Raw genomic sequence first — 23,884 nt, forward strand, 5'->3', positions numbered from 1 at the left:
CATGACATATTTTCCAAAGATTATATAAATTAAGCATATTGTGCTGTTTGCCTCCTGGAGGAGAGGAATGGGTGGAAATGGGCATTAAAGGAAAAATTGAGATAGAATATGGTCTTCTATGTATCTCAGTGGTTCACAACCAGAGTCGATTTTCTCCCTCCATCCCCCTGGGGATATTTGGTATTTGGCAATATCTGGAAAACCTTTTTAGTTGTCACTACTTAGGGGCAAGGTGCTACTGGTGTCTAGTGCGCAGGGACCAGGGATGCTGCTAAACACTAAAATAAACAGGACAGCTTCTGCAACAAAGAAGCATCCCTTCCAATATCACTCTGATTTTACTTGCCCAAAGAGTGTGAATAGGATAAACTGATAGTAAGCCTTTAATAATTAAAGTAATTGAAAATGCCTCTCACTCCTTTTCCTTTTCTCTCTTATGAGTTGCTCCTCCACATACCCATCTATCAAAACAAAAAGGGCGTCCAGTTTAAGATGCACTGAGAGCTTCCACTAAACCTTCATGAATTTGGTGAAGAGCTAAAAAGTGTCGTAGGAGGGCAGCAGTTCAAAAGAACAAACTGATCCAGAGCAGGGTCAGAAGGAAACCGTGGGATGGCAGCCACAGAGGGGCAAGCTTGGGCCAAGGTGGGGGTGGGGTAGGGATTGAGCTTCAACAAGAGATTTGGGGCTAGGGTCCTTCCTTGAAACAAGAGAGAAAGAAAAAGAAGAGAAAGTGACTCTTTCTGAACATTTAACTGAACTTCAAAATTCTCTGAGCAGCAGAATGGGCCTAATGTGTACCAGGTAGGATTTAAATTTAAATGAATTTAAATGAAATTTTCAAATACTAGAGACTGTTAAACATTGAAATTGAATGCGAATGGATGTGCTGCTCTATTGAACGTTATCTTCTTAAAGGGTTTGGGTATACAGTGTTATAGTATAATTTAGACTAAGGAGGAGATTAAAGTTCTTAAGAGCTGATTTGTGTTTTCATGTTATTTTCCGTGAAGTTTTAGCAATTGCCATTTGATACCTTGTCCTTGGACACTCACACCCCCAGAGAGCCTTTAAGGTTAAATTATCATAAATTATCTTCAAAGATTTTTGACGTTGTTGCTGATGGTAGTGGTTGTGTTTTGTTTTGTTTTATTTTTTAAGAGATGAAAGAAAAAGTTTGACAAGTCCCTGAAGAGACATAATTCTCCCCAATTTTTTCAGTTCTAGCAATAGGACTATGAATATATTCAGATCTCAAAAGTCTTTTCTCTCCTCCAGATTAAAAAAAAAATGAATTCTTATGAATCATCTGTACTAGAATTAGTTTACTTAATTTTTTTTAATTTAAGAGAGAAGAAAGGTGGGAAATATTGGGCACAGTTGCACATTACTCTATGTCCCCACTCCAGACATCCAAGAATTAAATCACCCTGTACCATCCCTCAGACACCACACTTCTGTCTCTTTAACACACTGAAAACGAGAAGGGGGCGGGCCTCCGGAGTGGCGAAGGCTCTGATTGGTCCAGCTGGCAGGAAGTGGGCCGTGAAAGCGTCGCTTCTGTTATTGTCCGGAGGCTGCGGGGTGAGTGGCCAGAGACCGTGCAGGGCTTCGGGACACTGGACGGGCAGTTGCTTCCAATCGCGAGAGTGCGAACGTGGGGTGCAAAACGGGTCCCCTTCATCGCGGTGGGTTCGGGGCCCTGGCAGCCTTTTTGCGGAGGTGCCACGCCCTAGCGGCTGGGCCGCGGTGGGCCCAGGGTTCCCTCGGACCGCCAGGACCGCTCGGTGGCCCGGCAGCTGGAAGGAAGGTGTTCCCCGGGCGCTGGCCGCAGCCTTCGCAACTTGCCCGAGGGCCGTATCTCAACGTAGATTCTCTTTTTCCCCTGTTCTGCAGGCTCGTTTCTGGCATCATGGCGCAGAGGGCCTTCCCGAATCCTTATGCCGATTATAACAAATCCCTGGCCGAAGGCTACTTTGATTCTGCTGGGAGGGTGAGTTTGGGATATATCTGCCTCCATCCCTGCCTCCAACCCCCAGTGTTTGGAAAGGAGTTCAGTTTTGCCTGAAAGAACGGGATGAGCGTCCCTTCTTAAAAAATATAGTTTCAGTATTAATATATAAAATATACTTTAAACATAAAGTATATGTGAAAATATACAGTTGGAGCTCTAACATGTTGAACTGTAAGGAGTCACTGTTAATATTATGGATCGTAATTACCAGTTGAAATAACCTCAGTCATCGATATTTAAATTACGAAAATTGGCAGCTCTGCAGTTTACTGTGTAATCTTGCTTTTTTCATCATTGTTGGTTTGTTGTTTAGAGAGAGGTGAGAAATCCTGATGGTATTCCACGTGCACCGCATTACTGTTTTATGATTGAACAGGAGTACCAGCAGGATAAGGAGAGAGTAAACCAGAAGCCATCTTTAAACTGAAAGCGCTAAGAGAGATTTGGGACTTAGGCCTGAAATCTTTGTACCACTTCCATTCTTTCCAGGACATCCCCACAACTGGAAAATAAATAAATAAATGAATACTTAAAACTGATCAGTTTAACTGGTGAGCACCTCACAAGTCAGTGTAAGAAAGAGAACCTGGATGTGAGATACCAGAGGCCTTTGTTTTCTCATGCCTGTGAACATAATTGTTAAGAGGAAATACAGTTCTTTTTAAGAACACCTAGTTGAGAAATTCTAAGAGTGAGTTAGGTTGGAAGAGTGATGTCTTTAAATGTGCACACATTATTTTTTGTTTAATTTTACCAGTTTATTTCTTCTAAACTCATCAGCCATACGAAAAGCATTTTGCATGTGATATGAGGGCCTTAGAGATTTCATATCTGTCAAGTGAACTCTCAGTGATTCTGTGGGTTCTTTCCTTAAAACACTTGTCATTATAGATTAACTTGGATGAGTAATGCAGGTAGGAGGAATGAAAGAGATGGAGAAGAGTTGTTAAGTAGAAGGCTGCCAAAAGTGTGTATGGAGCTAGAATCAATCTGATTCTTTTAAGACCAGAATTGAACTGCCCAAACAAAGCCTCTAATCATTACCTTGAAGTCAGATGGCTTCCTTTTGGCCATTTGGACCTGCATTCTGCCTAGCTCTGCAGATCCTGAAGCTGAAGCATTTGTCTTGTCTTGTTGGAGGAAGACCTGCTGCTTCATGCTTACTTGGCAAAGAGAACACTGGAGGATGGATCCTAATGACTGCAGCCTTCAATAAAATGTATCTCACTATTTAGGCTGTTTATAAAGTAAATGCTTTTTACAAATTTAACTCTGTTCCTAAGGGAGAAAAAAAAAAGATGTTCATAAATTTGAATTCTGGCCCCAAAATAATAGTGTAATTTTTTGCCTAACACATGGTTTTTGGACCGATCCCAGAAAGAAACTAACCTACCAGTTCTCATTGTTTAATGTTGAACATCAAGGATCAGACCCTGGAGATCTGTCCTCCTTAACTTGTTAATGCAAAGATTTCAATAGGGAACTCTTCTATTTTCTGGCATCTGTCAGAGAAAAAGGGCTTTTAGAGACTCTTCAGATTATTGCTAGGTTTTAATAATTTTGTGGTCTGCCACAAGCAATCCGTATTCGTAGGCGGCTCACTTTTCTTAAGTGCAATTCTGTGCCAAATAGAAAGTAACTTCCCTTCTTAAGGCTGAGGCATTCTCATTATTCTTGGTCGCTTACAGTAAGGCCAGGCAAGATGATAAATTATCCATGATCTATGGACAGAATATGACGTGTTCTATCTAGTTGAGATTTATAGACCTTTTATATTAATACTGAAGTATATTTTACCTCACTAAATGTATCTTTAAGGCTTGTTGAAATCTTAACCTCTTGGCAGACATTTTTAAATAATGGGAGTGTGTCTGTCAAACAATGTGGTTTCTTCTTCAGAGAGTGAAATAAGGGACGATAGTGGTGCTTCAGAAGAAATAACCCAGATGTGATTGATCATCCGATTTGCCTTATCAGAGATACTCTTCAGATTTTCAGTAAAACAGTGTCTTTTATTATTAGTAATAATCCTGATACCGCCTTTCCTACTTTTTTCAGTGTTTAAATGCCCTCTTTAAAAAATGAGGTTATGATGCTAACAGGTAGTAGTTAGGTTTGTTTTTACAATCCTTATGTGATGAAATAAAATTTTGTATCTTTGTAATGTTCCCTAGCATTGTTTCACAGTTTTACTGCTTTGTGAAATCCAAGTCTGGGAAACACAGCAGATTCCTAAAAGTATTGAAGGATACAATGATCTTTTAAGACACTTCATGGTTCAGTGTATACAGAACTTTCAAAATATTTTTCAGTTACTTTTAGAACAAATAGTTATTCAGTAGGCCTCACAGTTTGCCCCCCCCCCCCCCCGCATCTGTGGGCCTTTATATGGATGTCACTAACCCCACACCCCAGCCTTAGTATGTTTTCAATCTGTATCCAAATTATTTCTTTTTATAGCCCATTGGACTGCTTAAAATAGTAAACATGTCAACATTTACATCCCTGAATGCAAAAGACATTAGAGACACAATCTCATTTGATCCTCGGTGGACCTTTTGAAATTGGTGTGGCAGGTATTATTATCCTGACTTTACAGAGGCAACTGAAGCATAAAGGAGTTATAGGTTGAGCATGGTCACTCAGCTAATAGCAGAGAAGGATGTAGCCAGGCTCATTCATTGAGCAATATTTATGAGGCCCTTAGCCTGCGGGGCACTGTGCAGATCGTGGGGTTTTGATTCTTGGTCTGATGTTCTTTCCTCTCTTCTGGAGGCTCCTGATATCTGTGAATTTATTTTGCTTTTCTTATGCTACTCTATGATTTTTTAAAATGTTTATACATTTTTTATAAATGGATTTTTTATAAATGTTTATCCTCATTTTTTAAATAACAGAAATAATTAAAGTGTTTCTTTAGGGCATTAACATTGTTGCTGCTTGAATATTAAAACTCCAGTGGCTTGAAAACAGCAAACATCTTTGATTTGTGCTTGATTTAATAAAATGACTTTCACTATAATAAAAAATATTGATTTGAATAATAGATTATTCTTAGTAGGTGGAAATTACTATGATCCTGTTTATCATTGGCAGTCTATTTTAGCTATTAAAAATTTTATGTAAAACATTTGTTACATCAAAAATATTTCCTGACTTGAGTAAGAAAACACAGCAGTACTTTTAAGTGTTGTTAATTTGTTCATGTTGTTTAAGAATAAAGTAATTGTCCAGTTCTCTTAGGCAAAAAAATGTAGCTTGAATGGAAGTGAAGTACCCGCCTATTTTTAATAGCCTATAGTCCAGGACACTGAGTGACCCATATTTTTTGATATTTGTTTTCCCTTTTATACCTACAGCTGACTCCTGAGTTCTCACAACGCTTGAACAATAAGATTCGAGAGCTTCTTCAGCAAATGGAGAGAGGCCTAAAGTCAGCAGACCCTCGGGATAGCACTGTTTACACTGGCTGGGCAGGTACGAAGTGCTGACTGTGAGCTGGCATAAGCATGGTAGAGGAGAGCTGCCTGGCAGAATGCTACAGCCTTAAATGCTTCCTGCTTCTGTGTAGGAGTAATTGCTTCTGGGGAGGATGCTGTGCTCTCAGCCTAACCTGGGTGTCTTCTGGATCTTTAACAGTGCTCAGAATTTAGGGCAGGGTAAGCATATTCCTGGAATTCATACCTGACACAAATTTGGATGGCTGCCATACTTGGGAGAAAAATTGATATTCAGCGTTATGTAGTTAATTCAGAATTGGGAAGATTCCCAAAATGCAGTGCATGGAACAGGAGAATTTGCCCTTGGAAAATAAAACATGTCCAGATTGTCTTTTTTTTTTTTTTTTTTTAAAGTTACCACGTAACAGGGATCCATGCAGGAACTCAGGGTAGAGTATAGATTCCATGAACTAATCCTCCAATATAGTCATTGCTGGTTGGTGTACATTCACTGTTTTGCTGCTCATTGAGAGGTTGAGAAAGTTTGGGAGGAAATAGAACATAGATGTCAAAAAAGTGAGAGCAAGAGAAACAAAACAAGGAAAGTTGAAGAACTGCAGCTAGTTTACTAATGCAGAGAGATAGACAGTTTTCTAATCTTGAAAGCACAGTTTGGAGACAGTGTTTCCCAGTTACTCTGAAAAGCAGACAAGGAGAAATAGGTTTTCAGCTTAAAGTAAGTTTGGATTTGATTTTAAGCAGTGGTGCTTATAAGAATGCAGGTTCCTGGACCTCACAGCAAGGTTCTGCTTCAATAGTCTTGAGCAGGACCCAGGGATCTGCAATTTGTAAGGCTCAGTGGTCTTAATGCAGACAGTCATCCTGAGAGCATACTTTGAAGAGCTTTTCTGAGAGGAATTTACTAATAGCAGCCTCTTAGCCATCCTTTCAGTTATGGCAAGTGATTTCTTTCTTGTGAGGATGGGGAAGGCAGATAAAATCAGAGTAAAATTATAATCTCTCAGAGACTTTTTTTTATTATTAATTAATTAATTAATTGTATTGGCTGTGTTGGGTCTTCATTGCTGCACACGGGCTTCCTCTAGTTGCAGCGAGTGGGGGCTATTCTTCATTGTGGTGCATGGGCTTCTCATTGCGGTCGCCTCTCTTGTTGCAGAGCACGGGCTCTAGGCACATAGGCTTCAGTAGTTGTGGCACATGGGCTCAATAGCTGTGGCTCACGGGCTCAATAGTTGTGGCTCACAGGCTCTAGAGCACAGGCTCAGTAGTTGTGGCGCATGGGCTTAGTTGCTCCGTGGCATGTGGTATCCTCCTAGGGCAGGGATCGAACCCATGTCCCCTGCATTGGCAGGCAGATTCTTACCCACTGCGCCACCTAGGAAGTCCTCTCAGAGACGTTTAAGGTAGATATCTCATAAAATAAAAGGAGTGGGGACTTCCCTGGTGGCGTAGTGTTAAGAATCTGGCTGCCAATGCAGGGGACATGGGTTCAATCCCTGGCCTGGTAAGATACCACATGCCATAGAGCGGCTAAACCCATGTGTCACAACTGCTGAACCTGTGCTCTAGAGCCCATGAGCCACAACTACTGAGCCTGCGTGATGCAACTACTGAAGCCTGCAAGCCTAGAGCCCGTGCTCTGCAACAAGAGAAGCCACTGCAATGAGAAGCCTGAACACCGCAACAAAGAGTAGCCCCCGCTCACTGCAACTAGGGAAACCCCACGCGCGGCAACGAAGATGCAAAGCAGCCATAAATTTTTAAAAAATAATAAATTAAATTTTAAAAAGATAAAAGGAATGGACTAGGTAGTGTTGGACCCTCCCTTTTATACTTTAGTTTTATGATTTTTGTAGATTTTAGAATCTTAACACAAGAAATGTTAAGGTGAGAATAAAAGTATTTTGCTGCAAGAGACATAGCAATAGCTGTCATTTATTGAGTAGCTACTGTGTTCCAGCTGTGCAGTAATTGGTAGATGAATCTCATTAATGAGCGTTACTATTCCTTATTTAAAATTATGAGGATTTGAACACAACAGCACAGCTGAGACAGATGGCTAGATTTAATTCCATAACTGATTGTTAAAAGGATGACTTAAATCTCTAACTCACCTGCTTCAGACGAGTCTCTGTTATTATATATTATAAGGTACTTTGCTTTAGGAGGAAAAGAAGTGGTAATCGATTTCAAGTTTGAACTGATAGTTTGACAGTGTAAGGGAAAGCTCCTCTATTGGCAGGGCTAGTTGAGAAAGTTAAAATTTCCTTGGAAACGAAAAAAAAAAAAAAAGTTACTCCAAAGTAGAATGCAAGCTTGTTTAAATTTTTTTGGCAATATGGAGTTTTGGGCATCATTTTCTTTGAATTGCCCATATCCTTCAACTTTTTATCCTTCAGTATCTGTGACACTCATTGCTGTCTCCTGAAAGCAGCTCATATGACAAGTGTCTAGGGCAAATTGGCATACTAAGCAGTTTAGGATATCTTCAGTTACTGGTTATTTTATGATGTAGCATAAAATTTTCTAGATAGATTTGTTAATGGCTTTCAAGGCAAGGTTCCTAATGTCTCCTGATCAAGCACTGTTAAAAAGCCATTGTTCCCACTTAAAATGGACTGTCTCCTCCAGTGTTTTGATAAGTAAAATGCTTTCCTGTGCAGTGTTCCCATCTGAATAGCATAGAACTCTGAGTTGCATGAGAAACTAAAGCTGATTCAACCACAGCAAATCATAATACCTTTTCCTCCCATTATATTATGTCTTATCAAGTATCATCTATTCATAACTGCAATTTTATTACCAAAAATACATTCACAAACATCTTAACACAATAAAAATACTTGGTGTTATGTCTCAAAGCAGTGTTTACGTAATTATGTGTGGCCTTGTATGTTACTTTTTGTGCGTCTTTATCTTTCAAAAAGTAATACTTTTGAGGAGAAAAGGATTATATATTTTTTTTAACTTTGTTCACCAAATTTAGGGTCATATTTCTATAAATAATAACTTATTATTTGCTCTTATTATTAATTTGTCCAAAATAATATTACTTTGGGAAACACTAATTGTAGAAATCCTTTAAAACTTTATTTCCTTCTTCAGCATTCATGTTTATTAAGTATTTGTTGTCAGTATGCAATGAAAGCTCTTGCATACAAAGCATAGTTTATTTGAGAAACTACATGATTCTTACACTTAGAACCTTAAATTACCATCTTATTTTGTTGTTTCAGTCCCCAGTAGAAATATGGTCTGATATTTGTGCTGATTCAGATAGGCTTGGTTTTGGAATAGGATTGGGTTCAGTCGCATATACTCAAAATAATCAAAATTACAGTGGCTTAAATAAGATAGAAGTTTTTTGTTGTGTTTTGTTTTTTTCTCTAATGTAAAAGAAAGCCAGAGGGCAGCGGTCCAGGGCTGCTCTGATGGCCTCGGGATGTCAGAAGGAACCCAGGCTGCTTTCTTTCTGCTCCTCATCCCTGAGCCACTAGCTTCTAACACCTGGCTGCATAGTGACTGAACATCCAGCCATTATATTGGCTTTTCAAGGCTGCAGGGAGGAAAAAGAAGCAAAGAAGAATGCATTTCTTCCCTTTAAAAAGACTTCCTAGAAGTCCCACTCAGCATTTCAATTCTGCTTTCTTTGCATTAGCTGGAGCATAGTCACATGGTCATACCCCTTAGCAAGAAAGGATGGTGAGTGTAGTCTGTTAACCTGAGGTTCTGTTACTGAAGGAAAGAGGAGCATGGATTTGGGGGTAAGACCTAGCAGTCTTTGCTATAACTTCTCTATAGCAAGAAAAATGGTCCTTTTTTGTTCCTATGTTTGCACAAAGTATTTAGACAGCAAAAGCCACAATTTTTCCATCTGTAAAAGGATCTCGAACTTCTTCCCACTTTGGGGGAATTTTTATAAGGATAAATTTACCAATGTCTATAAATATTTGAATTTGCTAAGCAATATTTTGCCTGCTCTGTATTTCTAGGGAGATTGATATTTGGATTTTGATTGAAAATTTCTTATTCATGCAATAAGTAATAGTCTTTTCATAAAGCCCACCACAGAAAGGAAGTATTATAGACATGCCAAGTCATAAATAATTTTTCTAGAGCCAAAGTGTAACTTAAATTTAGAAAGGGGCTACAACAGCTTCTAAATTTAATACTGTGAAACATTAGTGTTTTCTCAGCTTGGTTAAACAGCCTTCTGCCTCCCCTTTCTGCTTCCTCTCAAAGTCTTATTTGCTTGTCGCAGGGATATGAAGTCCTTAATTTGTTTGAAACATTTATCAGTCCGCAGTACATACACCCCATAGTCAGGTGTCAGTGTTTCTGGCTCATGACTCTAAAGAAAGCTGCCACGGTGGGCTGCCCAGCTTCATACTGCATTCACACTGTGCCTAGATTTGTCTCCGTTGCTCACTTGATCTTGAAAGAGTTTTAGTTAAGAGAGGAAGCACCCGTATGTTTTTAAATGTTACATATGTATTTAAAACTGAAGAACTGGACTCAAAGTCATTTTTTCACATTTTCTGGGGGGTTTTTTGGGTGGGGGGTGGTTAGGTTGTTTTGTTTTTTTTCCAGCAAAAATTGAGACCAATAGTGACAGGGTACTTATGAGAATTTCTGCTAGAGCACCTCCATGTGTTGTATGTGCTTTAGAAAACAGTGTAATGCTTTACTGGTAAAGGTGATTCATACAAGTTTAAGTGGAAATTTAAAAGAAGCAAATCATTGCTTCAGAAAGTACTTAACATTCACTTTACAAACTATTTTACAGCTGAAATTATCTTGGCTTTTATTTTTAAATGAAAGCAGAGGGTATACTACAGTGATGAGAGTGGTTAGCATAAGCTTTTAATAGGATTCAGATATCATCTTCTCTGAAACCTGCATATTTATTTATACATGTGGGTTGTCATAGTGCAGTTTTATAAGCTGTATTCTTGGCTTTTACCTTTTGTTATTCACAGCAGAGAGGTAAAATGCCTTGACCCTTAGGAAATAAAGGCGAGAACATTTAAAACCCCACAGCTGTCTCATATTGGCAAATGAAGCAATTATTACCATAGGTCCCTCTAGTCTCTCTGTTACTTATTCAGGAATGAAGTATGGTGAATAATCAAATTTTCAGTCAGTAATTGAGAGTTAACAAATTATTGCCATACATTAATGTTCAAAAAAAACAAGAATTCAATACTTTAATAATAAACTACATTGATTGAATGAATTCTGGCTCCTAAAGGAATGAGGATCATCAGTATGCAGTTTCATGATCATTTGACTGTGGAAAGACAGGAGTAAAGATTAAAACATGACTCTTGTTAATAAAGTGTTAATAGGATTGACATTTGAATGACAGGGGCCTGAGTGTGTGTGCATGTTTGCGAATAACTAATGTTATATGCCAGACACCAATGTAAGTGCTTTGCATTAAATAACACATTTAAATCTCAAAAACAACTCCATGGCATGGATACTATTCATACCCCGATTTCACAGATGAGAAAACTGAAGCAAAGCAAGGCCGAGTACCTTGTTCGAGGTTATACAGCTAGTAAGTGACAAAGACAAGATTCGACCCAGCAAGCCTGGCTTTAAAGCCCTGCTCTTTACCCCATGAGAGTGTGAATGTGTGTGTTGTGTACTCCCCGCTCCTACATTTGGGTTTACTTCATATATTTTATAAGTGAAGAAGATCTGCACATAAGCTATAAGTTTAAGTGATTTGAGCAATGCCAACATGGTGATACTCATGCTGTACAGACTTTTTAGAAATGGCTAGCGACTAGTCAAATTTAAGTGTTTTAGAAAAAAAAAAAAAGTCAGAATAAGCCCTGCTAAAACATGACAGGAATTTGGGAAGATGGAGGCAAACATGGCTTGTTAGACAGGCAAGAGTAATTACTATTAAAATGTCTACAGGAAGAAGTTATTTGGGACTGGACATAGAGTAAACCCTAGAAGAATGTATGGGCCTTTGCAGCTAGAAAAGTGTAATCTCCTGCATTGTTCCATAGAATGTGTTTTTCCCCTTCCTAATCCTGAATTAATATATTCAGCATGGTTTCAGGATAGAAAATTAACTGGGCCAAAACAGAAGCTTTTCCTCATAATTGCTTGTATTTGAAAAGGCTTGTTGAGGATCTTCTTGTGTAAAATATTACCCATCATCTGAAAGCAGTCAGTAGCTCTTGCAACTGTTAATAAGCAATATTTGAAATGAACAGCCCCAGTTCTTTTCACCAAAATCCTCCTTTATAAAATTTAATACACTGAAGTGTAGTGCATCATGATATTGCTGTATGACATACACAAGCAATAAGCATCGAGTTCATTTTTAGCCTTAATCCTTCCCTCGTAGATTTTCAAGAATTCTTTGCTACTCGATCCCAGCTTGGGAGGTAAGGGAAGCCATTTGGATCTTCAGGTGCCCCCATTAGGTACAGTTCGATATGCCTGTGTACATAGCAGACAGTGTAGAAAAACAGCAGGCATGGAGGCCCCTTAAGATGAAATCTGAAGGCCAGCTACTAAGTGGTGGTAGGTGGGTGTCCAGGGATCTGTGGGGACGCGCCAGAGAGCATGGCGCCCCCTGACATCTGGGTTTTTGTTCCAAGTAGATTTGTTCTAGGGGGAAGAAGATTTTAAAGTGCTTTATAAAATGGAAAACATGAAACACTGGTGAGGAATTGTTATTACAAAGGATTAAATGAGCAGATGAAGTATTCTCATGTTAGAAATAAGCATTTAGTAGGAAAAATTGCTTCCCTTGCAGTTAACGAAGTTGGAAAGTTAAGTAAACCCAAGGGATGGCTGATCTCACTAGTGTCTTTAAGAGAGAATAAGGGAAAGTGCTAGCCCTCATTTAATTTCATTTTTTCCCACTCTTAACTATGATAATTCCCAAGGGAAACAATGATCAGCTCACGCTTAAAAAATACACGCAGAACTCTAGGGGCTTTAGTTCTAAAAGACATGACCCAGTCTTCTATAACCAACTCACAAAGTTAATGAGGCTAAGATTGGCATATAGTTCCTCTTTTCAAGAATTAGAGAACATTTTAAATAAGACAATATGCAGCATAATCCCTAGAGTAATGTTAACTCGTGCTCTAAATGCAAGTTATTAAAATGCTTCAAGATGCTGTTCCTCTGATCTGCCAAGTCTAGAGCCTCTGAGTCTCAGCTTTAGCATGTGGGTCTTAGTATCTGCTGATACCAGACTTATTTGAAAGGAATCACTGGCCAGGTGTCTTTTCTTTGCAATTTGATTTAAGTAGCTCTTCATCAGAGCCAGCATTTCAGTGTCAGACTTGAGTCTTGACCAAGTGTCCTTCACATTCATGAGAAGCACCTATGCCTCCCAGCCAGAACTGTTCAGACAAACAGAAGGAATTAATGGTGTGGATCTACACCAGGTCTATTAGAGCCCTTTACAGTGACTGCTAGATAGATGAATGCACCAAGAATGTCGCCTGCTTTCTTCGTGCTTGCACTTTATATGGTGCTGCTAAATTTGTGCAGTTGGTAATCTTAAATGTCTGAGATACAGGCTTGAAACAGCTGTAGGGTTTAGATAACACCAGTGTGCTTGGGTAAAGCACAGAGCAGGATGAGAGTGTTTGTAGACCAGAAGAAATGGCAGGGCAGAAAGAAGACATTTGATTTTCACAGGCAGCACCAGGAGACTGGAGCCATGTCTTGTCCTTTTTCTTTCCATTAACTTCAGCAGTTAAGACAATCCAGGTCCATGATTGGTGCTTAATAAATATTTGTTGAATGAATGAATGAATGAATGAAGAGTGGCCTGCCATTACTTCTCTAGCTATCGTCTATGCAAACTAAAAACAATAACAAACAAAACTAGGTGGAATGGGGAAAGGGTGGGAATCCAACTCATTTCATGTCTTTTAGGATGTAAAAGAGTCAGTTACATCTCTTTCCCTTCAACCTGTGATGCAATTGAGAAATGAACTCAGAAATCAGAGCTCATAATATTCACTTTACACTTGGTAAAGCTGGATAAAGAGCATACTGTTTAGACTTGGCCATAAAGTGGGCTTCCTCCTCCTTGCCCCCAATTTGAACTTACCTCGCTAGACTCAAAAAGAGCATCTGGACAGTCAAGGAATGGACTACGACATGAGAAACAGGGTTAAGAGAGAGCATCTGATGTGGGGAAGACTCCCAGAAAGCTCAAGGGAGAGGCTAGATGGCACATGAGTAGGGAACACATTACTAATCCTCCCCAGTCTGAGGAGCCAATGAGGGAGGAGAAAGGCAGGAAATGGGAAGAGTATGGTTCCCTCTGTACTTTCTGTCTCTTTAGATCAGGCATCAGTGATGAGGCAAAATGACTTATTCAGCACTCGTAGAGATTCACAGTCTAATGAGCATTGGACATTTATTGAGTAGTTACTATATGCTAGGGACTATTATATTGATCAGAATGATTTACAGTAACTATGGAGCAGCTACTGTTATTTCCATTTTTTAGATAAAGATGCTTAGGCACAGAGAGGTTTAATAAGTAGGGTAAGATCACACAGGAAGTGGCAGAGCTAGGCTTCAATCCCAGGCAGTGATCACTGAACCCATGCTCTTAATGACTACTAAGCTGAAGGATTTATTACCTATTATGGTTAGTCTGAATAAAAGACTAGGAGCGCTTTCTAATTTGACAGTTTTGAAGCAGTACTCTGAAAGGCACTGAGGAAAGGAAGAAGGAGAGCATAATATCTCCTTTTTTAAAATTTTAATCTCTTTTCCTGTTTAGCTCTGGAAGTAGATAGTGGAGAAAAGACATCTTCAGAGTGCTCATTTGCCTTTTTTAATTTACATTTCCACTTCTTTGTTTGGGCCAATAATATTAAACTAAGGGTGTGGAGGCACAACAAGTTTCCTCCCCAGATTACCTGTTTTAAAAGTACTAGAGTATTTTGAAAGCCAGCACTGTGACCAGCTTTAATCTGAAGACTGGATGCACTGGTCAGTTCAGTGTTTACATCAAGGCTTTGCAGAGAGTAACTACAGTGACTGGAATGGGAATCCTGCCCTAAAGATGCTGTCATTTTGTTGAAGGAATGGAAACGCACACACCCAAAACAGACACAAGATTGAAACAGTTACAAAATAATGCATTAGAAAGTACCAACCTGCTTAGAAAGCAGGTGATCATACTGTATGGGGTTAATTAGAGAAAATTTTAATTTCTTATATTACCATTAATCTGAAAGGAAAAAAAAATAATTGATGAGCTTTTAAAGTTCCAACTAAGGAACAGTTTATTTGAAGCTTAGGTTGGAACAACCCTTCCCTCTGCCTTAGGAAGTTCTTATCTCCATATCACTCAAAACTGTTATAGGATATTGAATATAGTTCCCTGTGCTGTACAGTAGGACCTTGTTGTTTATCTATTTTTTTCTTTAAGAACTTTTATTGAGATACAGTTAACAGACAATAAACTGCATATATTTAAAGTATACAATTCGATATTTTTTTCTTATTAGTAATGTATATATGGCAATCCCAATCTCCCAATTCATTCCCCCTCTACACCCCCTGCTTTCCCCACTTGGTGTCCATATGTTTGTTCTCTACATCTGTGTCTCTATTTCTGCCTTGCAAACTGGTTGATTTGTACCATTTTTCTATATTCCACATATATGCGTTAATATACAATATTTGTTTTTCTCTTTCTGACTCACTTCACTCTGTATGACAGTCTCTAGGTCCATAGCTAAGTAATATTCCATGGTATATATATACCACACCTTCTTTATCCATTCATCTGTTGATGGACATTTAGGTTGTTTCCATGTCCTGGCTATTGTAAATAGTGCTGCAGTGAACATTGGGGTGCATGTGTCTTTTTGAATTATGGTGTTCGCTGGGTATATGCCCAGCACTGGGATTGCTGGGTCATATGGTAACTCTATTTTTGGTTTTTCAAGGAACCTCCATACTGTTGTCCATAGTAGCTGTATCAGTTTACATTCCCAACAGTGCAAGAGTCACTCAAAACTATTAAGACCCATCCTTGGGCATTAGCTGAATATCTCTAGTGGCTCCAGCAGTATCTATAATCTGAACATGATTTTTCCCACCAGAGTACATGAAGAGAGTCTTCAAAAGCACCTAACCTATAAGGAAAAAACTTGCAGATCTGAAGTACCGTGGGCAAAGGTTTTTTACATCAGTAGTAAAATAAACGAGTAATGTTAAAGAATAATCTCTAAAATGCAGAATTACAGAGAAGTGCTTTGAGAGCTTCATACATCTGTGGAGATGTTTATCATCTCCGTAGACACTTGAGATACATCAAGGTCTTGATTGGTCAAGATGAATAGGACTAATGATCCCTCAGAAATTCAAAGGCTTAGTATTAATTACTTCTCAACAGCTGGCTATATTTATAGTACTACTGGGGATAAGTAGCTGAGTAAGGAAATTGCAGATTTAGAAGTGTCCCTAAACAATTTACCCCCCCCCCCCCCCCAGAGTTGTAACTATAGAAGGAAACAGAATAGAAAAAATCCGGTTCAGAGCCTCCATACTGAAAGCCAGGATGCATTCCTGTTACAGCAAAGTTTTATTTGTTTTTTGTCTTTCAAGTAAATTAGTTTTTAACATTTCAAAACCAAATAGACTCCTAGGATGAGCTGTGAGGCAGTGCCAGACATCCTGAACTTCTTATAAAGAGTGACATCTGTCCCTGGTGTTGAAAACAGTGCTGTCCTTAGACCTTTCTGCTGTGATGGCTATGTGTCTTTGCTGTCCATACAGCGGCCACTAACCACATGTGGCTGTCAAGCATTGGACATGTGACTAGTGTGACTGAGAAACTGAATTTTAAATTTGTTTACTTTTAACTAACAAGTTTCTATAGATACTTATGGTTAGAGTCTGTCACATTGCACACTGCAGTTCTGAGCAACCAAACAGGCTCCAGGAGTTATAAGATCAAAGTAACAGATACCTGGGTTTCTGCTGGCCTCTGAGAGCACAGGAGATAAGTGGGTTCTTTCTTTATTTTTTGGAGGACATTTGTCCAACCCCTCTTCCCTGAACTCAGACTCATATCTCGAATCTCTGCCTACGTGAATCTCCACCTGGACGTCTAATGAACATCTCAGACCTGACCTGTCCAAGGTTTGGCTCCCTCTTCCTGCCACCTCCCTGCCAGGCCCCGTGTTAGTCACTAGTGCTCGTCCATATCTGGTTGTCCCTCTCCTTCTGGGCTAGGATTAGACCTCTCAACTTCATTGTTGTTAGGTGAGGCCACCTCTTCTGATCCAGGAGCTGCAGGTGGAAGTAGTATATTTCACTTCCAAGCCAAAGCATGCAGTTGCTGGTATGATGCCCTGTAGTACCCTTCATGTTATGTATGTCTGTAATAAAGTCTTACACGTTCAGTCTCATGTTGAAGGACCTGAACTAACACATATAACCAAATTTAACTTTGAAAAATGCTGTTTTTGAATACTCCTCCTCTACATAAACTGACAGTAGATTAGCACCAATGCTAAATTTATATGTCTAGTTTTTAATAATTTGAACCCCCAAGGAGTCCAGCCTTACCTAACCAGGTCATCCCCTAGTCATTTTGTCTATGTGGATTTGCTCAGATAATTCCATGTGCTGGGAGTACTCTCTGCATTTGCTCCATTTTGGGCTTGCCACAAATGAAGCACCCCTTTCAGTCCACACACTCCTCATACCTGCTTCCTGATGGTATTCCCCCCCCCCAGGATAGAGGGGATACTCTGCCCACCTGTCTGTTCCTTCTCCACCAAATCAGCTTCCAAGGTTGTGAATAACTACAGAATTAACATACCATTTCTAAAACAATTACTGATTTCATATGCTTGATTCTAAATGGACTTTATTCATTGATTTTTATTGATATTATTTAAATTTTTCTGGATTTGCATGTAAAATGGAGGTGGTATCCCTATAACAACTTTCCTATACCCTTTGGAAAATAAAGATACCATCCCCTGTAGGAATAATCTCTTGTTCTTGAAGGAAAGTACTCATTACTTAGCAGAATTAGGATATTAACCCAAATACTTATTGTAAATAAGTCACCTTTAATGACTTGAGGATTAATGGGAAAATAATGGATTAGATTTCGCTTTACTAATTTCTCAGCATATCTCTCTCAATGTGGATTATTTTCTCTTTTAAAATATGTCAGTATGTTTAAGTGATATATATGAGCAAATCTAACAAGATAGTAAAATTATCACCAAAAAGCTTTAGTTTTCATAGCTTAGTAACAGTAGTTATCATGGAGTAGACCAGCTAAAAAAATAGAATAATATTTAACTTAAATTTTATATCAGTGAAAATGTCAAACTTCATCCAGATTCATATAAGGTGGGGCAGTCTTCCATTTTTTTAACAAAATAATTCTAAAATCTAAAACAATTTGGAGCATAATTTTACAATTAAATGCAGTCAGTTTTAAATTTCATTTCAGTCTTTTCTGGTCTAGAAGAAAAGGTGAAAGGGGAGAAGGAAGCAAATCTTGATTATCCTATGTTTTGCTTAACAAACAGCACAGAAAGACATTTTATCTGCTGCTCAAATTTAAGCCCAAGAGTATTCTTGATTAAAGATAAGACATTAAAAAGTTTCCACTCTGTACACCACTCTGCATTGAGCCTCATGGCCAGCTTTGATGGTTGTTACCCTAGAAGCCAGTAAGAAACACTCTTATTATATGAGATGTCCTTTAGAAACTGGAATCTTATTTGGGGATGAGCTTATGAATGGATACAACTGTAATCTTCCTTCCCAAACCTGGCCCTCCCCTAGAGGTGATGGCCATCTCAGAGGACGGCACCATTGCCCATCTCATTGTTAAAGTTAGGCATCTGGAAGTCACCTCAGTCATTCCCCACCACGTTCTGCTGGCTTTTACCTTCCAGACGGGTATCTTTCCAGTTCAGTCTCACATCATCTCTGCTGCAACTACTCCATCTCTCGCTTGTACTCCTGAGCTATCCTCCTAACTGCTCCTCCTACATCCACTGTTCCATATACTCTTTTCCAAACCTTACAGTCCAATTATGGTGAATTTTTAAAAACACAAATTTAATTATGCTCTTAAATGGTGCTTTTTCAAATAAAACCCAAAATCGTGAACTGGTTTACAAGACCCTGTGTGATCTACCTTCTGCCTACCTCCCCAGCTCTGAAGAGAACTTGTATTCTTTAGGATTAGGCTTACTAGCTGAAGGGGAATGCTCCTAAAATAACAGTGGCTTTAACACTACAGAATTTCTGTATTGTGTAAGGCAATCAGGGTGTGGCAGCTTCACTGTCCTTTGGGTTCTGTGCTTCTTTGATCTTGATGCTTTACCATCCTCATCACAGAACTGCCACTTCATGGCCTAAAATGGCTGCTGCAGCTATACCATCACATCTGCATTCTAGCCAGAGGAAAGAAATGGCAGGTCCCCTCCCTTCAAGAACATTTTCTGAAGTTACCCCCATTATTCCCACTGTCTCATTGGTCAGAACTTATCTATGCACATGACCACACACAGCTGCCAAAGAGACTGTTCTGGGAAGCCAAGTGCCTAGCTAACATCCAGGGTATTATTTTTAGAGAAAAGGGAGATAAATTTGGGGGGACCACTTAGCAGTCGCTATTACAAGAACTAAATCCTTACCTTCCAGAGTGGAATGTGAATCAAAAATGTCTGATAGAGAAAAATCAAGGGAAAGCACATAGCATATTATTAGAAGTATGGAAGCAGATACTAGAGGAAATAGCTAAAATGATTGAAAGTGGTTGCTTCTGGGAGGCAGGAATAGAGTAGAGCAGGAGACTGAAAATGTATATTAAGCCTTGAAGTACTGTTTGACTTTTTCCATGAAGAGCTAATTTATTTTGATAACAATTACATTTGAAAAGAGTTTTTAAAAGCATGGACTGAGGCCAGGGTTGTGAGTAGTCATATGGGCTGGATGAGTTTACCCTGCAGAGCCCTTGAGGTTGTATCTTTATTTCCCACCCTGCCAGTTATTGCTCAGCCTTCAGTATTTATGCAGCAGTGACGTTATACGCATGAATATTGTCAAAGTTAGAAGATCATAAGAGTCAAGTTCAAGATATTTGGTCACAAGCAGTTCCCCCATTTTTTCTATTATTAAATTAGGCCACCTGGGGTATAAAACATTGATGAGGCATTAAATGTGTTTAACTTACGCAGTTTGTCTTATTTTCCTGACCTAGACTAATTTCTAATAAGCTTGTCCAGGAAAATTTTTTGTTGGCAGCAGCACTCCTCACTTGAAACCCTTTTCATCCTTAAGTGTCTTGTAGCGGGGAAGAAGGTAGGCACTGTAAACTACAACCTGCAGAAGATTGCTTAATCAAAATATGCAGACACAGAGGTCCAGAATGAAAAGACAAAGAGAAATAGAACCTGAGGTGGTGGAAGGCTAATTCTCTGCTGATCAAAAAGAAAAACAAACAAACAAACAAACAAGATTTTTCATCGAAATGAAATGTGAGACTTGAGAAGTGATTACCTGTTTTTCATGAGAAATGCATCAAACCTTAAAATTGCACACCTTAATGGGTTTTGTTTGTTAAATGTTTAGGCCAGGAAGAATTGTTGATAATGTGAGACAAAGGTCTGAAAAGGAAAACAATCATTGGGCTTGTATTTAATCACTTTTTATTTTCTCAGATCTCAGTCATGTCATTATCTGGCTTCGGTGCCTACATAACTTAATTAGAGGAGTTCAGGCAGCGATGGGAACAGGAGGGCAAAGTGAACCGGTAGCAATTTAAACGGATTGCCTACAAGTGCCTAGTATGGATGGAGATGAAGCCTATTAAAGACCTAATTCTAGAAGAAGCTCTTGACATTAATCATTTGTGAAAAGGAGAATTTTTTTTTTCTTACCCACATACATGGTTTTGTACACTTATGTCTACAAACCTTAAGCACTGGTATATCTGATCAGCAGCTTGTGGAATTACTAACACCAAGCCACTTTGAAAGAACAGATAAGGTTATTAACTTTGGCAGGAAATGAAAATTTGGCCTTAATATACATGTGAAATTGAATTGTGCACAAAGCTTTGGAGATTACCCACGCAAAATGAGAAAACTATCTAAATTTAAAATTGTCCTCAGTACAGTGAAAAGTAATTTTGCAAACTGCATTTTTACTGCATTGAAATCCATGAAGAGATTGGCTCTATTAATTTAGATTTAAACAGAGGCTCTGTATCTTCTAAAACTGGTAAATGAGATGGAAAATGTACTTTAAGGGGAGAAATGAGTTTGTGGAAGTGCTGCTGCAGGCAGGCTCCCTACCCCACATCTTTGAGTCTGCCCTGAGACCAGTAGGCTTCAGAGGAAAGGCTCTATCAACTGTGACAGGCATCTGAAATGAGGACATGTGGACAAGGCCTCAATTACATATAGCAGGCTTCAAGAGTAGGATAAGCAGCAAATCAAGAAAAGCCCAAAGCAAAAGTTATTGGCAGCTTTTCTAGTATAGTTCCTAAAGTGGCTGGGTCCTTAACAATGAAAAAAAAAATTAAGGAGAGACTGAATTTATTTCCTTAGATCTCAGATAACTTAATAATTATTTTCTTATAATCCCTTTCTGGAACAATACTGGGATAGAGGATTTCGACCTACCTTCTCATGCAAAAAAAAAAAAAGATCTTTTAAATATATAAAGAAAAATTGAGTTTTTCGTCCCTAGTCTTTGAATTTCTTTGGCTCATAAGAACAAACATTTCTTGTTTATTTTTAATTAAGTAAATTATTATTTGTAAAATAAATAGGTGATGATTTACCAAAGGTTGATGACCTGTCATTTTAACCATCAAAAAGAATACATCAACACAATAGCCAGAGTGCAACAGGGGTTAATAATAAACTTGGGTTTAGAGTTCTTAGAGTTCTTTTTCTAATTTAGAGTTGTAATGATAAGGAAACTGAGAACAAGTAAGTGTTTGCCTACTGTTCATAGAGCTGCTTAGTAATAAAGCTGAGTCTAGAACTAAGGTCATCTGAACTTCCAGATAATTTACATATTTATTATAGCTTATCAAAAATCAACACTGCTGAGTATACAACACACCAAAATAATACTGCTCTTTCTTCATCTGTACATGGTTTTCTTTTTGCTTTTCAGGTATTGCTGTGCTTTACTTACACCTCTATGATGTGTTCGGGGACCCTGCCTACCTACAGATGGCACATGGCTATGCAAAGCAAAGTCTGAACTGTTTGTCCAAGCATTCCATCACCTTCCTTTGCGGGGATGGGGGCCCCCTAGCAGTGGCTGCTGTGGTGCATCACAAGATGAACAATGAGAAGCAGGCAGAAGACTGCATCACCCGGTAATCAGGTTTCTTTTTGAGAATTATTATCTAGACATTATGCCTTAATTCTGTGTATGTTAGCAAAAGAACATTTTATTGAATTTACTGTTGTCTCAGCAGAAATCTTACTGCTGTCATTTGATCAACTCTCACATTATTCCTAGGTTGTAGTTAAGGAACAACCATTATAATCCCTATTTTATTGCAAGATGTAATGACACTGACATGTTCCAGATCAAACATCAGTTCCTTAACACAAATGAGTTCGAAAGCCTAATCAGTGATTACTAATCCAGGCTGCTATCCAGGATCAATAACTCAAAGAAATGTGGTGCACGTGCTGCAGTGGGCTGGGAGAGGACTCCTGAGGGAACACAGAGTCAAAATTGCTTTGCTTACGGGCAAATGGCATGCTAATCCAGACTTTTATTTTTAATATAAATCAGGGCAACCCATCAGAAGCTTGTGAATCATGAAGAATTATGCAACTTTTGTACAAATAAACTACAGTTTTTGCTTTAGTAGAGCTTATTGAACACTCTTTCAGAATTCTTCTAAGAAATCTGGCTGCCGTGCGACTGCATGCCATGCTGTTAGGCTCCTGCTAAGTATGCTAACACACAGAGAGTTGCAGTTCCAACAAAGGGTTTTTTTGTTTCGTTGTTTAATAGACTTGCCTTTTTAGAGCAGTTTTCACTTCACAGCAAAATAGAGAGGAAAGTACAGAGATTTCCCATACACCCCCTGCCCTGCACATGCATAGCTTCCCCGGTTATCAGCATCCTCCACCAGAGTATGCTTGCTGCAGTCAATGAACCGGCATTGACACATCGTACTCACCCAAAGTCTGTAGCTCACTCTCAGTGTTGTACATCTTATGGGTTTGGATAAACGTATAATGACATGTATGCATCATTATAGTATCATACAGAGTACTTTCACTGCCCTAAAAATCCTCTGTGCTCTGCCTATTAATCCATCCTGTCTTCTTCCTAACCCCTGGCAACTGTTGGTCTTCTTACTGTCTCCATAGTTTTGCCTTTTCCAGATTGTCACAGAGATGGAATTATATAGTATGTAGCCTTTTCAGATTGGCTTCTTTCACTTAGTAATATGCATTTAGATTTCTCCACGTCTTTTCATTGCTTGATAGCTCACTTTTTTTGTTAGCACTGAATAATCCTCCATTGTCTGGAGGTACCACAGTGTATGTATTCATTCACCTACTGAAAGGCACCTTGGTTTCTTTCAAGTTTTGGCAGTTGTAAACAAAGTTGTTAAAAACATCCGTGTGCGGGTTTTTATGTGTGGACGTAAGTTTCCAGCTCTTTCTGGTAAATACCAAGGCGTGTGATTGCATGGTAAGACTATGTTTAGTTTTGGAAGAAACTTACAAACTGTCTTCCAAAGTGGCTGCACCATTTTGCATTCCCACCGGCAGTGCAGGAGAGTTCCTGTTGCTCCACATCCTTGTCAGCATTGGGTGTTGCCAGCATTCCAAATTTGCATTTATCTGATGACATATGTTGTGGGGCATCTTTTCATATACTTATTTGCCATTCGTATATCTTCTTTGGTGAAGTGTCTGTTAAGGTTTAGCCCATTTTTCAAGTGGGTCTGGCAACATTTTAATTAGTAATCATCTCCGAGTTGACCGTGGTTTTTGATTCTCACTGTTCATTCTTATAAATTATGGCATTATCATTTCTGATTTTATTTGTTGAGGATCCCTCTGCTTTAGGGGTTCACAAGAAAGTCTGATTCAGTGAATCACTCTTAAGTTTCATAAAAATAAATTGTAGTGCCCTTGATATTCTATTATAATGCCAGCCTCTCTCAGAATGTGTACAGCCAAATAGTAATTGTTTGGTATGTGAAGAATGTTAATAGGTATTAAATGAAAACAAGATTTGTATATTCAGACACAGTGGGGAAACACTAATTAAACAAAGTTAAATATGCACCTTTACTGACTGTTCAGAGTCTTCAGTAGCTTTTATACATGGGGGAACTCAGGTGACTCTAGGGAGCACA

General features: G+C 38.8%; 1 protein-coding gene across 3 annotated transcripts in view; it reads left to right on the top strand.

Annotated features, from left to right (window-relative positions):
• Positions 1-1,527: 1,527 nt before the first annotated feature.
• The window catches only part of LANCL1 (LanC like glutathione S-transferase 1), a 36,785-nt gene continuing 14,428 nt past the window's right edge, over positions 1,528-23,884 (top strand). The window contains exons 1-4 of one of the 3 annotated variants that reach the window (XM_057745010.1): positions 1,528-1,584; positions 1,897-1,993; positions 5,374-5,491; positions 21,661-21,868. In XM_057745010.1, the coding sequence (XP_057600993.1) occupies positions 1,913-1,993; positions 5,374-5,491; positions 21,661-21,868 (407 nt within the window). In that variant the 5' untranslated portion in view covers positions 1,528-1,584; positions 1,897-1,912. Of the gene's footprint in view, positions 1,689-1,896; positions 1,994-5,373; positions 5,492-21,660; positions 21,869-23,884 lie in introns of all 3 variants that reach the window. The other 2 variants (XM_057745011.1, XM_057745012.1) reach the window with 2 other exon arrangements.

The sequence above is a fragment of the Hippopotamus amphibius genome, chromosome 8 (assembly GCF_030028045.1).
Source record: "Hippopotamus amphibius kiboko isolate mHipAmp2 chromosome 8, mHipAmp2.hap2, whole genome shotgun sequence".
NCBI classification, from domain to species: domain Eukaryota; kingdom Metazoa; phylum Chordata; class Mammalia; order Artiodactyla; family Hippopotamidae; genus Hippopotamus; species Hippopotamus amphibius.